Source organism: Bradysia coprophila, unplaced genomic scaffold (genome assembly GCF_014529535.1).
Source record: "Bradysia coprophila strain Holo2 unplaced genomic scaffold, BU_Bcop_v1 contig_70, whole genome shotgun sequence".
NCBI lineage: Eukaryota > Metazoa > Arthropoda > Insecta > Diptera > Sciaridae > Bradysia > Bradysia coprophila.
The window spans coordinates 3,113,653-3,129,533 of NW_023503941.1; the positions used below are offsets into that span (position 1 = coordinate 3,113,653).

Here is a 15,881-nt window from a genome sequence, read left to right on the forward strand (position 1 = left end):
TTAGGTCGTTGCCTGTATGTATGTATATCACCTGTGCTGGCCAGTCTTTTTCAAGCATTCGACTCACATTCACATTTGCAAAAAATGAGAAACATAAAAATGAAATTTTATACGAGAAAGACACAGCGGAGCACTCCGCACATATTCATAGTGTAATGTACGAAATGTGTATAAGTTTAAGTTTATACGAACAAAATCTATGAATTCAAAGTCCAAACATTGAGGTCACACAAATTATCGATTCTAAAACTAATATGAGAAGCAAAAAAAAACGGCGGAGAGAGAGAGAGAGAAAATTATGTTGAAAGTGTCTTTTGTCGACATGAGCTTTTATCATGCTAATTTAATTAATCATTCGGTTCTGTCTGCGCAGGATGATTCTCGATGAGTATCTGCGACGATGTCTAACAATAATATTGTGGACAAGTTATCACATCTTCACGCAAAAACGTTGGTTACCAAAATCTGGCTCAGTTTGTTTTACCTTTTGCCCACCGTACTTCGAAGTGAGGGGCTGAATGGTGTCTTAATGTGACTTATTGGAAGTTACTAAAGGCGAGACCTCAGTTGATGAAATGAAGTCTATTCCAAAAATCGATACTTGATCCATACTCCTCTGATGATTTTTCATATAGAAAAATTCACCACATCGTCACGTTATGGATCCCGACTTTCAGGTGAACTCATTTCTGTCATGTTGCCATCGTCATGCTTTCTTGTAACTAATGTTGTTGCACGTGCTAAGTTTGTATGGAACCGAATTCACCAAGGTTCGGAAATAACAGGTTAAGACAGCCACGAAGGCGGGTGACACCGAAATTGTTAAACGCGCACTCAGTACAGATTGTGTGTCGAATCAACTTAAAGAAAATGTTTTTTAGGAAAATTCTGAATTTTGTTTTTGTTGTCGTTGACGAAATTTGCGTGTCACCACCATAAAGGTAGACTACCCCCTTCGTGATCAACTCAGAGTTGTCTTAGTCTGTTATTTCGGAACCTTGGAATTCACGTCACCACTGGTGTTGGCTTTAGTGAAATCTAGTCCACTAGTAGCAATGACATTGGTATTGAACATGGACGAGAACATGGCAAATGAATGGAATGAAAATGTGATCATACGAGCTTGGGTATTCAGTTCGGGAAGTTTGATGTGGAAGTTATATCGGGGAAGTGGATGTGGAAGTTACATCGGAGGAAGTTAACGTGGAAGTTGCACCAGAGGAAGTGGAAGTGGGTCTCCAGCAATGTCTGTAAGAAAATTGTAAAGAAAATTGGCTTTGTCTTCTATGGGCAGATATAAAAAATTCCACTGGAAAATGCGTCCGATTTCGGTCGGCTTTTTTTTCAAAAGAATCCCTCATAGTTCAAGCGAATGATCACATTAAACCACCATAAGACCCTCTTTTACCCGGAAGTACATGCAAATTACCTGTATAATGACACCCCACGTGACCACATATGTGTACCTCGAGCAATGTCTGTAAGAAAAGTGTAAAGAAAAGTGGCTTTGTCTTCTATGGTTGAATACCTTCCTGGGCAGATATAAAAAATTCCACTGGAAAATGCGTCCGATTTCGGTCGGCTTTTTTTTCAAAAGAGTTCCTCATAGTGCAAACGTCCCATTGGGAATGTTCATTCTATACTTGGGAATATTCATTCCACTGTTTCTCGGTACCACTTACAACACTTACAACATTAAAACGATTGACAGATTTTACACAGGAAAGTTGACCGACGATATTTGTGTTAAAGGTTGACATTATGTAAACCCAAGTGCTTTTACTCCTATTAGGAAATTTACAGTCGCAATACTAGTTACTGTCGGGCGAAAGAAGAGTTTGGTTTTTCCAATTTTAGGACAATACAAACTAAAAAAATTGAAGAAGAAAAAACCATCTCTCGATTGTCCGGTTTGTAGTATATAGTAGAGTTGTTAGGCCATGATGTGATTTTTTTTTCCGAAAATAAAATAAAAGTTGTCGCCACATCATCAGCTGTATTACTATTATGTATATAACAACAAGTGGTAAGTGTCGTTACGATAATCGAATCGAAATCGACATTCCGTCAAAAGATTGTAGTTTTTCCACAATAAAAGATATAACCTAATGTGCGCCATCACCGAAATGCATTATACTATCGGTAGTCGTTTAATTTGTAAGATTGTTCAATTTGCGGTGGCCTGACAAACTGGTCTATTTATTTCGAAACAATCTTTTGACGGAATTTTATTTTGTGAACAAATGATTACTACAGGCAAAACGTGACTTTGATTATCACCGCTTGTACCGTATTTATATTAGTGGATACATTTATATATATATCTGGACTTTGATCTGTACGGCCATGCCATGAATGGTGTGCTTTTGTTAAATTTAATTTGACTGAAATGGTAGAGGAGTGCGTTGCCTCGCGAAGCATTTAATGTACTTAATCCGATAGGATAAGAGTGTGTGTAGACAGAAGTTTTAGGCCGAAAGGTCACTACACTACACTAGCTAGGCCGATACGCATGATCGCAGTTTAGAAAATGCGCATGCGCAGAGAGAGAATATAATAGATCATTTTCATTGTACGGTACTTGTCAACGTAACCCCACTTAATTTTTCGTCAAGTAGTCCTTAACCTCAATCAATTGACGTTAACTGCGTTCAATTTACTGATTTTCATATGAAAATCGTTCGTTCAATTCATTCGATATTTTTCGACATGTCTGACAGTTGGGATCGTGTCTGACGTCTACAAGGTCACGAAAATAATCTATACGAAAACGGAGACCAAGACGGAGTGCATGCGATCTACGCTTAAGCTGCAATCGCAGTTAACCGTTTCGGGTCTTCGTTTAGGTATGGTTTACACCAGTAAAACTATAAATTAGTTTGCTACAGAGGGTACTGTTTACACTCCATTCATTTGTCCCACATTGTTATGCAATCGACAAGATTGCCACCCCATTCCTTCATTAACCTTCAAATGATAAATGTGCGTCGAGCGATAAAATGCGGATCGGATCAGCAATTCAATTATGAAACGATGTGTTTAAAATGCAAAACTTTACTTCCTCGTCGTCTTCGCTGTACGATTTTGGTTTTCGTTCGCCAAATTAGCGATGGAAAAAAGCGAAAGGCAAGCCAATTTTTTTTCGCCGCTGTGTCGATTTTACTTTAGTCAATTTCAATATATTTATGAAGAGAATAAAGTGGGTCTGTCTTCAATATAGGTATAAGTCACTTTTTGCATTGATTTACTTTCAATGTAAAACTAACCTGATTATGCATAAAGGTTGCCAATTTTTTTTTTGCGCTTACGCTACGCGTAGTAGAGAGATCATCGAACGCAAAAATAGTGTTGTGTATTATGGAATTGGAACAGTTTTTGATTTTTTGTTTGTTTGCATAAATTGACCTTAACAATATTCACCATGACATGACTTCCTCGATTTAATTTTTTTTTAATTGATTTTATTTTGAATGTTCTCTTTGGCTAATTCTGCAAATTTCCCATTTAACATGATGTCGTTGGACTCTTTTTTTGAATGAACTTTTCGCGAATCAATGGGCGTAAATGACCTCTTTTTTGTTTCGATTTTGTAATACGCAAAATTCGTAAGGTAAGTAGGTGTGTAATGCTGCGAGGGGTTCATAAGTCGTTGAAAATGTGGGACGGTTAGGGTGGTGATCAAATCACGTCAGAGTAACAGTAAACCCGAACACTGTCAGCTTCACCGTCATCCACATCCATAGAAAACCCTAACCTCAACTCTGTGAAAAAATTGAAATTATTGAGCTGCCGCTTAAAGTTGTGTTTTGTCATCGACAAAAATGTTAAATTAAATAGATTTACAATGTATAAGGGTTACACACCACAGTTGATGATAAAATGGCCGATTTCATACACAAATTCACCTCTTGTGATGATTCTCGTCATCTTGATGATGTGGTGAATTTTTGTACATGTAAAATCATCAGAAGTGGTGTGTTCCCGCGTATCTAATAAAATGGCGATCTGCGTCACCTCCCTAAAGTATACAGCCTTGCCTATGGGACCAATTGATCCAATTTAATATTAAATTCTCTCGCATTCTGTGCCATAGGTGCCAGCTGTCATTCACATGTTCCTTCTAATTGATTTTCATTGAAAGGTGAGTTTGTTTACATTAAATCGCTATTTCCTCCGCTCCATACAAATTTTGACATTCGCCCATACCTTGTGTATACATTCATTGCATTATTGTACAAGAAAACCATTCAAACTTTTATTTCTAATTTCGAACGTGATCCAAGTGGCTGCTCATTTTCACCGCACATTTTTTCAGGTTAGGATCTCTGTGGATGGTTTTTGACATTTCGAATAATCTTGGACTTGATCCACGGAAAATACTTTATTTTAATAAAAATTCGTAAAGGCCGCCATGTTTTGTTTTTACTTGGCGTAACCTCCTCATATAACTTCTTGGTTATCGCAGAAATAAGCTGAAATTTGCTGTAATTTTAATACAAAATTATAGTTCAGTTGACGACGGTGTGCAAAAGAATACGTTTTTTTAGTCACCTACAAAGTTAACTAATTTAAGAATTGCCCCGGCGCCAAGAAGCCAAAAGCAGCACTAATGGCATCGCACAGTTAGACATTTTCGTCTTCATAAAGCTACCGTTACTTAGAATTTGACTGTTCTAAAATTGACAATTGACAGCTGGATCAGTGAAATGAAAGGGAAATATGTGAGACCCTACTTTTATTTATAGTTGTTAACCCCACCGTACGGAATGAATCTTCAATTTTGACAAGGTCACAAATTTTCGGATACATAACACCGGGTGACCAACTGCAGTTATGTGATCTCAATCCAACCTCAGGAACGAGTTTTGTGCACTAAAATATTTAAAGACGCGCAGAACTCACGCAGAACGATAAATCAAATTCGTGACACATCCCGTACAACCCGGAAAATAAAAAATCCCGGAACGAAGAAGAGAAAGACGATGAGAAATCCATAACAAAAATCGTTTCTCTCTTTTCGTTCGAGGCTTTTTGATGGCGTACGGCAGCGTAGGCCTCTTGGATTTAAGAACAATAAGAGCTAAAGCTTACCACTTAACATGACGTTACAAACGAATCAAGTAATAGACATTTCGACGCACTGTCCCAGTCGCCATATTATCATCTCTCTGATTTTAATCAACGAAAATATTGGTAGCAAGTAGCAAGTGCGTGTTTGACGTTTCATAACAATGAGCAAAAAGTTGAAAACGAAAGAAAATTCTGTCAATAGGCTTCTTCCAAGGTCGTTCAAAATGTCAATCGTCATCCACAGAGAAGCCAACACAACCTCACTTTGAAGTTTCAACGAACAAATTTGTTTAAGTTGCGGTTATGTTTGCTTCTGTGGATGACGGTCAGTTGTTTTCGGCCTGTCAAAATTCGTTTTTACCGTACGATGGAAGAAACCTATTTTACGTCACTGGGTAAATCAGGGGTAACTTCTATTGGCACTTTAGGCGAAAGCTGGCAACACTTTTTGTGGCAACATCACGATGCGTCAAAAATATATGTAAAAATGATAGAGACGTGGCCTTTCAGAATTCCTATGTTTTCCCAAAAAAAGTCGAACAAAGTGCTTTTTCAACAATCCTAGTGTTGCCCGCTTGCCCCTCAAGTGTAAATACTCCTTTTTTTCTTAGAAAAGTGACGCCCTCTACAGTGCAACTCAAGTGCCAAAGTAAATGCGTAGCGAAAATCTGCCGTAATTTGCACTTTCTTCAGAACAATAGAAATTCTTTTGTTCTAACAAAACGTTAAGTCCCTTATGCAAATTACGGCAGAATATAATCGACCATTTGTTTGACATCACGGTACATGCGAATTGAATTATTTTATCTGTTTCTACAGTAAGTACGGTAGGTTTACAACGATAGACATGGGAAGAGCATACTTACAGAGTCTACTCCATCTGCTTCACGAAAAGTGTTATGTTTGACATATATGACGTCAACGTAGTAAACAGACTCTGTGTAATTTGACTTTGGTTCGTGCCAGGCATGAGCGCCGACGGAGAAACCTCGGCGGCGGCTAGCCGAAAAAAATTTCTTGGCGGCGGCGAAAAATTCGGCTTGAGCCGGCTTAAAACGGCTCGGCTGGAGGTTCCTTTTAACTTTTTTTTTTAAATAAAAACGTTTAGATAAATTCATGGAAAATGAACTAGTAAGCATGAAAATGAAATTGTACGGAAAGCGAAAATGTTGGTAGATTAGGTTGTTCAAAGTGCAAGTGGAACTGGTCTTGTTACAAGCAAGTCTCTAAGTCTAAGGTTCCCTAACACGTCAAGTTTTATTGCCTCAAAACTTGAACTAAATGGAAAATCATGCTCCAGTACACTCATTTAACTCATTAAGAAAATGGTTTTCGAGAAGAAATCGAAAGCTCACGAAAATCAAGTAAAAATTGAAAAGAAAAAAAAATCGAGAAAATTCGCAAAGATCGATAAAGTTTTCTCAAATTTGTGAATTAACTGATTGTGCGCCTTCGGCTCGTTCCGCAAAGGTCATACTTGCCAAAACAACAAACTTAGAAGCGAGGACGTAATATACCATTCTGCAAAATTCATGAAAATTCAAGAAAATTTTCAAAATTTTCATAATTTTGAAAAAAAAAATTCAAAAAGTATTTGAGCTGCTTAGGATTAAGAGGAATCTCGGTTTTCAAAATTATTTCACCCATTCACCTTTCGAAATCTTTATTTCATTTTCCAGCCGTTTCAAGCCGGCTTGAGCCGTGTTTTTTGGTACCGGCACGGCTGTGGCGCGGCTTGCTCAAAAATGGCCGGCGGCGGCTTATTTTCGGCGGCGCTCATGCCTGGTCTACTCCATCTGCTTCACAAAAAGTGTTATGTTTGACATATATGACGTCAACCTAGTAGACAGACTCTGTGTAACTTGGCTTTGGCTCGTGCGCTACGCAGTATGTATACTTGTGGATGAGCTGGAATGTTCAGCTGAACCAATAAAGAAATTTTGTGAACTTGAGAATGTGTCGAACGAAATTTTGTTTAGATTCCAACTTCCGCCGTCAACATTTTGTCAATTTGATTGAACGCCGTTCTTTCTCTGTGGTTGCGACTCCGCCTTGTTGACGAATGGTTTTTTTGGAGCAATGAAAGTTTTTTTTAATTTTTTTATTTTACTTTTATTTTCAATAAATTTTTATTCTTTTTTTTTCTCTTTTATTTACAAATAAAATATTTTACCCGCTTAAATTATAGGATAATTATTTTCTTTTGTATTATTTATAGATTTATAACGTTCGCGTCTCCTGGTCGCTTCTATTCTCCCTTTAACGATCTAACATTTTTGTTCTCTCTCTCTCTCTTTTTCTCTCTATTTTGTTTCTTCATTTAAAAAATGCAAAAAATAACAGCAAATTATCGATTGATAATGTTTTCAAAAAATCATCTCCCTTTTCACGATTCTTTTTTTTTCTTCGTTTTGTTTGTTTTATTATAAAAAAAATGAACAAAGTTTTCTCAACATTTTTAATGTTTTTGAATCTTTTGCTCTCATCTTTTGTTTTAAATTTTTTTTTTCTTTCACTTAATAGTTCACAGAAGTTAATTTTTTCCAATTTTTTTTCCAATTTTTTTTTTGTTTCGTAACAGTCAGTTCAGATTCAAAATTCAACACCACAGTTTCACCTCTCTTGCAACGACTATATTATGTTTGAATGTATTTTAAATGTAAAGCGTCAGTTCGGACAGCTGCGGAAATAATTTTTTCGATAAAAATCATACGGCGAATCGGATGAAAATTGGCCAGAGAAACGTCAAAGTCGCCAGACAGTTTACGGAATTTTTTTTCTAAAATTCTCCTTTTTCCTAGAAATTTTGACGGATTCTCCTTGAAATCTTCATCCAATTCATACTGATCGTACACACAACGACGTACGCGAAAATATTCGCCACCAGCAACCCAAAATGCCAAATTTTTCTGTTATGAAAACTCTAAATTTCATTCATAAAATCAGATGAGCTGTCACTTTGACATCGGAAAAATTGATTTTTTTTTCAATTTTGCCAACGGATCTTTTCGGTGACTTTCCAATACAGCTTAATTTTATGTAAACTCTATCGACACAAAACTTTGTGTTATATATCGCGAATTCAGCATTTCGGTAAGATTTTGTGAACGAAAATTTTTTTAAATCTCGCTCACATTTCGCTCACGTCGTTGTGCAAAGGCACAGTTGTTAAGCTGCAATCGCAGTTCACCGTTTTGGGTTTCCGTTTAGACAATGCGCATGCGCAGAGAGAGAATTCTCTCTGTGCGCATGCGCAATATCTAAACGGAGACGCAAAACAGTGAAGTGCGATTCCACCCTTAGTTGCCAGCACTGCATGAGATTTGTCATTGTCATGAGAATTTGAGAATTTTACCTCTCACAGTGCTGCCAACTTAAGTCTTCTCTCGATTCTTTTGATTATATCTCAAAATTTTGCAAAAGTCATTTGTAATTGATTCCAGTCATGAGATTTTCAGCAACTGACAAAACTAAAGTAAAATCCGAAAATGGCGAATTCTTCATATGAACCGACCGCCCGAGATTTTTTTTTCTTCCAATTTTTACAAACAATTTTTTTGTTGAACTCAATCCAATAAATAAATAATTTTTTTTTGCTGTCCCTACAATAGTATTGATTTAAACAATTTTTTTGATTGAATGTTTGCCAAAATTATTCCAGCAAGCAGCTTGGGTATTTCTTAACGAAATTCGAGGCTGCTGTGCGTGCTAATTTTGGAAACACTTTTTTTTCCAATTTTTTTTTTTTATCAAAAACTATTTTTTTGAGATTTCCATTGTTTTTCTCATTCGCTTTAACGCACAGACATTCATTCATTTTAAATTATTTTTCTCATAAAACTCCACAAGCACACTGATTTTGCACGGTTTTTTTTACTAATTTTTCTGATTTTTTTTTTTTAATTTTTTAGCATGCAAATATCGCAATTACACAGTTCATTTGTTGTGTTTCTTTTGTTATATAAATTTACATTACGTTTTTGTGCCTAGGCTATCACACTTCTTGTCTTCAATTAAATTTTTTTCCTTCCTTTTCCTTTCCTCAATTTTTTTTATTTATTTTTTTTTTTTGCTTTTTTGAAAACTGTTTCAAGCACATGGTGAGAAGAGTGTGTGGGCATCTCTTCAGCGCTTAAAAAAAATTAATTCTAATTATCGTAAATTATCCAGAAAAATAAAGCACGAAACTCAAAACTGTCTCAGCGTTTCCTTAAAACTCTCAAGAAACAAACAAATAAAAATGGAATGACAGAATTCTCACAAATTAATTCTCCCAGCGAATTGACTTCGCTTTCGCTGAATGGCAATCCAACGCTAGAAACCACCACCATCGGATTGTGTTGGTGATTTGTAGAAACGGAAAATATTTTCTCTCTTCTTTTTCTGAGTAAATTCAAATTTGTTATCAATACGAGCACAGGAAGTTATCTAGTCCCCATTGGCGTTGTGTGTTGTAAGTGATGCGATGAGTTATTAACATAGATTTGGATGCCGGGATCAGTTTTACTGTAATTTCAATGTGTCGAAATTGTAATGCAATCGTGGCACAAAGACCAATGCAGACACGAACTACCACCCTAAAGGCAAACTGTTCTGAAAAAAAACCGACATAGGTGACAATCTCACTATCGGTTTATCGGTTTAGAGAAACCTATGCAAGAGTAGAGTGGAGATCTCTACAGGGGAGAGTTACATCTAAAACGCCACAAGAGAGCCTGTAGACTTCAGCTCAAACTGTAGACGACTTTTTTGTTGGTTTAAAATTTCTCTCCGTTGATTCGAACACGGTTTTACCTTTATGCTTAGTTTCCTCTTACCAAAAAAAGTACTCCGTGTGAGAGACAAAATTGAATTTTTTCAATTTTTCTTTGTTTATTTGACAGCTTGCTCTCTCACGGCGCTCTAACGGCTCTCTCACGGAGTACTTTTTTAAGTGGAATGGGCACTTTACTCTCCCGACCGATATTAACATCAATTTTAACACACAATGCGAATGGACCAGTTGTTTTTCTCTCTTTGTTAGAAAATTGGACAAATTTCTCCGTGCTTTTGTTGCGAACATTTGTTTTCAATGGCCATTGACTAGATGAAAAATTAAAATTATTTTTTTTTATATTTCGTTTACCGTTAGATGAGCAAATATTTAAGCGTTAAAAAAGACAGCCAACAATATCAATGTTTACGATCGATGTGACGATTGATTCCATTTTTTTTTAGCGAATGAAAAGTCACAAAAATCTTCGCAACTCAAGTCACTCACTTGAAATTTGTCCACTTTTTCTGCGTCAAAAATTCCATTGAAATTTGACAGTCCGTTCGAAAAAGGAACAAAATGACAGGACTCCCACTCCGAAACAGGTGCTCCCAAAAAGTGAGGAATTTGACCGAATTTGAAAGTAAAGTTTTAGGAGATTTCATAGAATCTGCGTGTGTTCATCAGAGAGACTTTAGATTTAGTTTAAAAGGAATTTAATAAAAATTGGAGTCTTCCTAACAATACATGGAATTCCAGCCTCTATCACAAGTCAAAACATGGATTACTTGTCTGTTCTGAGATTGCGACAAACAAAAAATTTTGCTCGATACTCCGAAAGGGGACGTTAAATTATTAATTTAATTCAATTCCAGGAATATTAGAAATTTTACGAAAAACGGGAGGCCTGACAACGTATTTGCCTTTTCCAAACAACGCCTGATCTCAGTCCGCGGTCTTTTTCCAATTATCAATCTCAATGTACGGTGAATTTGAACGAAAATCGATTGAATAATGAAGAAGATTTCCATTCGGTTCTATTGTTCGGTACGTCTATACGAATTGTTTCAGCGATAATCTGGCACTGTTTTAGTGCTGATATACAAAATACAAAAAGGAAATTTGGCTGATTTTGCACACAAAAAAAAACAGCACGATGGGCTAATGTGACCAATGAGATCACACGAAACGCAAGTTTCGGGCGAATTTGTGGACAGCGAAAATTCACTTCATTGTACAATACAATACAACGGAGAGAGGTTCCGGCTCACTTAAATTTAACTGGTCTCGAGAATAGAGTCGAAATTCATGCTTCGAAAATTCGAACTTTCAATTTCGATTTATTGCTCTCAATGAAATGTAACTGGTCTTCACTCTCCGTTAACACGGTATGGAATGTTGGCAGTGTGTCAAAATTATACTTTTGCAGTATTCATACTAACACATTCACCACATTCCATCAGTTCTATAGAATTTCGTTAACGCTACATCAAACGAAATATGACGCTGCGCTTGAATTCCCCTGAAACTTGGGCTCCGCATACCGATGTATACCGAAAATAATCCGAATGGACGCCGTCAAAGTTCATTTAACTTTCGTTCATCGTGAATATGTTTTTGCGTTTTTTCGAAGCACAAACCAAGGTTATTGTTTCTCACAAAATTCTCTCGGTTAAAATTAAAATTTAAAAAAAAAATTCTTTTCCCTTAAATGTATCTTCCCTTGTCTCCTCGTCACAAACGGAATTCGTAACAGATTGCGTTCACAATCGTTACGTAAATGAAGCTGGTTTCGATTTTGATTTCAGTTTTTGTTTTGTTTTAAATTATATTTGGTTTTGGGCGCACAACTCTTAAACACAATCCAGATTTTTTTTTTAAAGAAAAAAAGACAAACAAGAAACAAGCAAAACATTATTAAAGCCGCTGCCAAAGCCACACAAATTTAAGTTTTTCTTTTTTTTAGTGTTTTGTGGATTTTCCTTTTCACAAATTATTTTCCTAACTTCTTCTATTCTTCGTCTCTTTGTTTCTCTTCACAGATTCAAATCATTCATCATTTTTATCGATAAATTTAGTTACCCCCCAATCGTTCCCGCCCAATGTATTATTACACACAAAAATCACCAGAGCTTTTCCTTTACCCCATAAAAATGACAAATAACCCGAAACCGATGCGTTGGATAAAAAAATAAAAAAAAAAACAATTTTCACAAGAAAAAAATCCTTAAAAATCGATGAACGCTAATTGGTTCACCAATTTCGTTTACGTCACTTTTAGTTTACAATTTTTCTTCTTCTTCTTCTTCTTCTTCTTCTTCCTTAAAACGTGGAGCGTGTTTTGGTTGGTACTTCATCTCTTTTACACAAATTTTACACACCGAAATTAGTTCAACTAAAAGGTGATCTATCATTTCAAAATATAAAATCGATCAAAGTCGAAGAGGAAAAAAACAACAAACCATCGACTCTGATCCCCCTACCATTACCACTATCTTTCTCTCTCTCTCTCTATCTCGTTTTCTCTATGTCTAAGCTGGTCCAACATCGCTCTGATATCGAGTGGTCAAATAGTTGGCCGCTTCGGTCATTTGCTCCAAACAACGGTACAATCCCAGCAGATGTGTGCGATATTGCTTGGCCAATTCGGTCGATTTGTCCTGTTCGTGATTGTTATTACTTTCCGATTCGATGCCCGAATCGTTCTCATTCGATATATCACTGTCCGAATCACTGAGCGTATTTGTGGATGAATTGGACGATGCAACGGATGCGGTGCTCGGCCGGCGAACATGACCCTTCTGTTGTTGCTGTTTCGTTGATGCTTCACTGACAATGGATTGGCTGCTGTCCGTTTTGGCGAGAGACTTTTGATCGGCGGCCAGTGTTTCTTCCGGTTGCTCTTCACTGTTTCGGCCCCACAGCAGATCGGTTTTGACGCCGTTTAGCATGTTGTACAGGTTGAACAGTTCGGCTGAGTTGAGATTCTCGTGGACCGATGTACGTTTGCGTTTCGTGTGAGGCGTCGACGTGGCTTTTGGAGCATCGCGTACATTGTCGGACGAGTCGCCCACCTGTTGAGAACAAAACAAAAAAAACGAAATTAGCGAAAACGTGCAGCCAACTTAATACGAAAACAAAAACATTTTGTTTGCATTTTGGCTCCGATTCAATGAAATCGACCAAATATATGACGTCGCTCATCGTCAATGCAGTGAAACACTTATTTGGAATATAGTTACACGTGCGGCCGATCAACAATTCGATTTAATTGCATAGTAACAATGCAAATGCATATTGACGATGCATATCGTGCTGACATGTGCATTTGTTTGAATCGATTTGAACGGAATATATATTGAACGGATTGGATCATCGCCATACCGATTGTCTGCGAAATCGCTTAAAAATCTTTTGTTTCCCAATTTCGTTAAGAAAATCAGCGAGACATGCTTGTTCGTTAATATTTAGAAACGTTCATGATCGTCATCAGACTGTTAAGCAGATGGTGACATTGTTCAAACAGCTGACGTCAGTTTTCTAACTTTATTCGTTTCAATTTCATCGCCAATTGTTTTACTCAAACTAATCTCAAAGGGATCGGTTTGTCATCTCCATTGTAATGACCGGACAAGCCAGACTATTTGTAAACACGAGTTTTTTTCTAACGAAGGAGAACACATAAAACTGGTATAATGACCGCTTTAGATAACGGAAAATTGACTCATAAAGTTACGTGTCTCTGACACTCATACTCACTATCTCTTGTCAACTAATCGTGTAAATAAACTCGACGAGACAATTTGATAAAGAATAATGGTTACGACACTTCAAAATTACATGAACGCTCCGAACGACGGTCGATTCCACATTGAATATAAACTTTGTGAATGGCATATCGCTGGTAAATAATCGAAAAATGAAAATTGAATAACTCAAAGCGGTCGGCCTTTAAATAAACAATCGAGTACATTGACTCAACCGACTTAAACATAAAAGAAAATCGAAAAAGAAAACGAACTTGAAGTCTGTAGAACGGTGTACAATGCAATGAAAACTAAACTTACCGATCGATCCATCAATCGACATGGCACCAATATTGTCTCATCCATAACGTTCACCGTTTTGACGAATTTTTCCATTAAATTGACGATGCTTTCGCGTGAAAACTCCTGTCCATCATTTCGGGCTATGCGTCGAAGGCAATTTCTGTAACAAAAAAAAAATCGAAAAATTATTTTCTGCGGTCGGACGGGATTCTCTCATTTCTAATTTCGAAAAACGGCTGTAACGCTTTCGTGTGGCACACAACGAAAATGTAAAATAGAAAAATGTAAACACGACGAAAATAAACTGTAAAAATTGAAAGTGCGCCGATGGCCGTGACACTCGAGAAAATGTTTGGAAAAAAAATGAAAGTTTTTCCAGATTTATTGTTCACCGAGACAATAACTCATTCGTTGGATCGAATAAAATGTCCAAAACAATGGTTTCTCATTGTGCGTAAACAATTTCGAATTTCGACGAATCGGGAAATTCATAGGTCGGAATCTACCGATTGAAAACTGCGCTGCAACTTTGACTAAATTCATTTCTCTTTCTCTCTCCGAATCATTGGCTTTGCCAAGGAATTTTTAATATTTATCAATTTCATCACTACAAACAATTACTAGCTGCGCAATATTATTAACTGGTAGGCGACACTGGCGGCACGCTTAAAATCGAGAGTCCATAATGTCGAATTGATTAATCGATCCGATACCCGTGCCCAATTAAAAACTGCGAATGCGTAATGATCATCGCAGTAGATCCCAAAGAAGGCACGGATTAATTACATCAGCTTGGCGGTTATCAGCAATATTTCACCGAAAATAGCCATCCATTCGAACGGTGTAGGCTGTGGCTTACGAACGACTAAATGACAAGAAACATTCGAAACAACCAAATTGGTAAAACTGTAAAGGTTGTACCAGGTTGGCGCAAAACAAAAAACCAACAGTAAAATCGAGTCGTTTTTCGCAATAAAAAATTATTTTTAGATTTTTATTCGTTTAGCATTGATAAAATCATGTTTGGAATATCATTTGAGTTCAACTCTTTTTTTTTCAATAAAAACACGTAAAGAAAGGCAAATCTGTCTCTCCCGAAAGGTCTCAACGACATTGTAAATAATAAACTTCTGGCCAAATGAACACTTTGTTGTAAAAAACGGTAAGTGTGACCCATATTCATTTATCGCATATTGTCGCTAGCCAACTTGTAAAATTTCTCGAACAAGACAAAAAAATCGAGAAAAGTCACATAATGCGCCAAATCGTAAAACATACATGCGTTTCAATCAACAATCATATTCTATAGGCCAGGGCAATTATACTGCGGAAACTGCACTCGGAACAAGTCGATTTCCATTATTAATCGAAGAGGTGCTTACATCGAAAATTCTACGTCCAACACAAAGCATCCTTTAAATAATTGATTGAAACCAGAGAAATGATTAAGTTGGTACGCCTGTGGCCGGATGCAGGAATGGAAATTCTAACATTTGAACAGGGACTTTTGCGCGTAGAATGGAAATTCATGTGAGTGACAGTTGGGTCCGATGGGAGAGAATGGACACAATTTTGAATGAGATTCTCTACCATAAATCCCAGCTGTCATTCTTATATGCTATTAATGTTGAAGATTGAACTTAGCATTCTCATAAATTCTAATTGAGTTAAATCAATCAAGTTGGCACTTGAGGAAAGACAGTTTTTATTCTGTTAAAATCAGCGATTGAATAAACATCACTTTTTGTATCACTGCTTTTATTCCTCACCGCAAATTGGAACCTCTAACAGGTTATGGGCCCAGATCGGGGATAGGGCAGTGAAAAGTAGAAGATGAAGATGGAAATGAAATCGAGAATGAAAGTATGCTGACATGGACTGAAAACGGAGTAGGATTTGGAATATGATTTGGAAAAGAAAGAACGTTGACGACAGGACTAAAAATGGACGAAAGAATGGATTGAATGGATTGCGAGCAATGAAAGAAGAAGAAACAAGTGTTATTTACG

General features: G+C 36.8%; 1 protein-coding gene across 1 annotated transcript in view; it reads right to left on the reverse strand.

The window, feature by feature from the left end:
• Positions 1 to 10,181: 10,181 nt before the first annotated feature.
• The window catches only part of LOC119083715, a 28,210-nt gene continuing 22,510 nt past the window's right edge, over positions 10,182 to 15,881 (reverse strand). Inside the window, exons 2-3 of the mRNA XM_037193504.1 lie at positions 13,891 to 14,032; positions 10,182 to 12,897 (exon numbers count right to left, since the gene is read on the reverse strand). Coding sequence (XP_037049399.1) covers positions 12,355 to 12,897; positions 13,891 to 14,032 — 685 coding nt within the window. The 3' untranslated portion in view covers positions 10,182 to 12,354. The remainder of the gene's footprint in view (positions 12,898 to 13,890; positions 14,033 to 15,881) is intronic.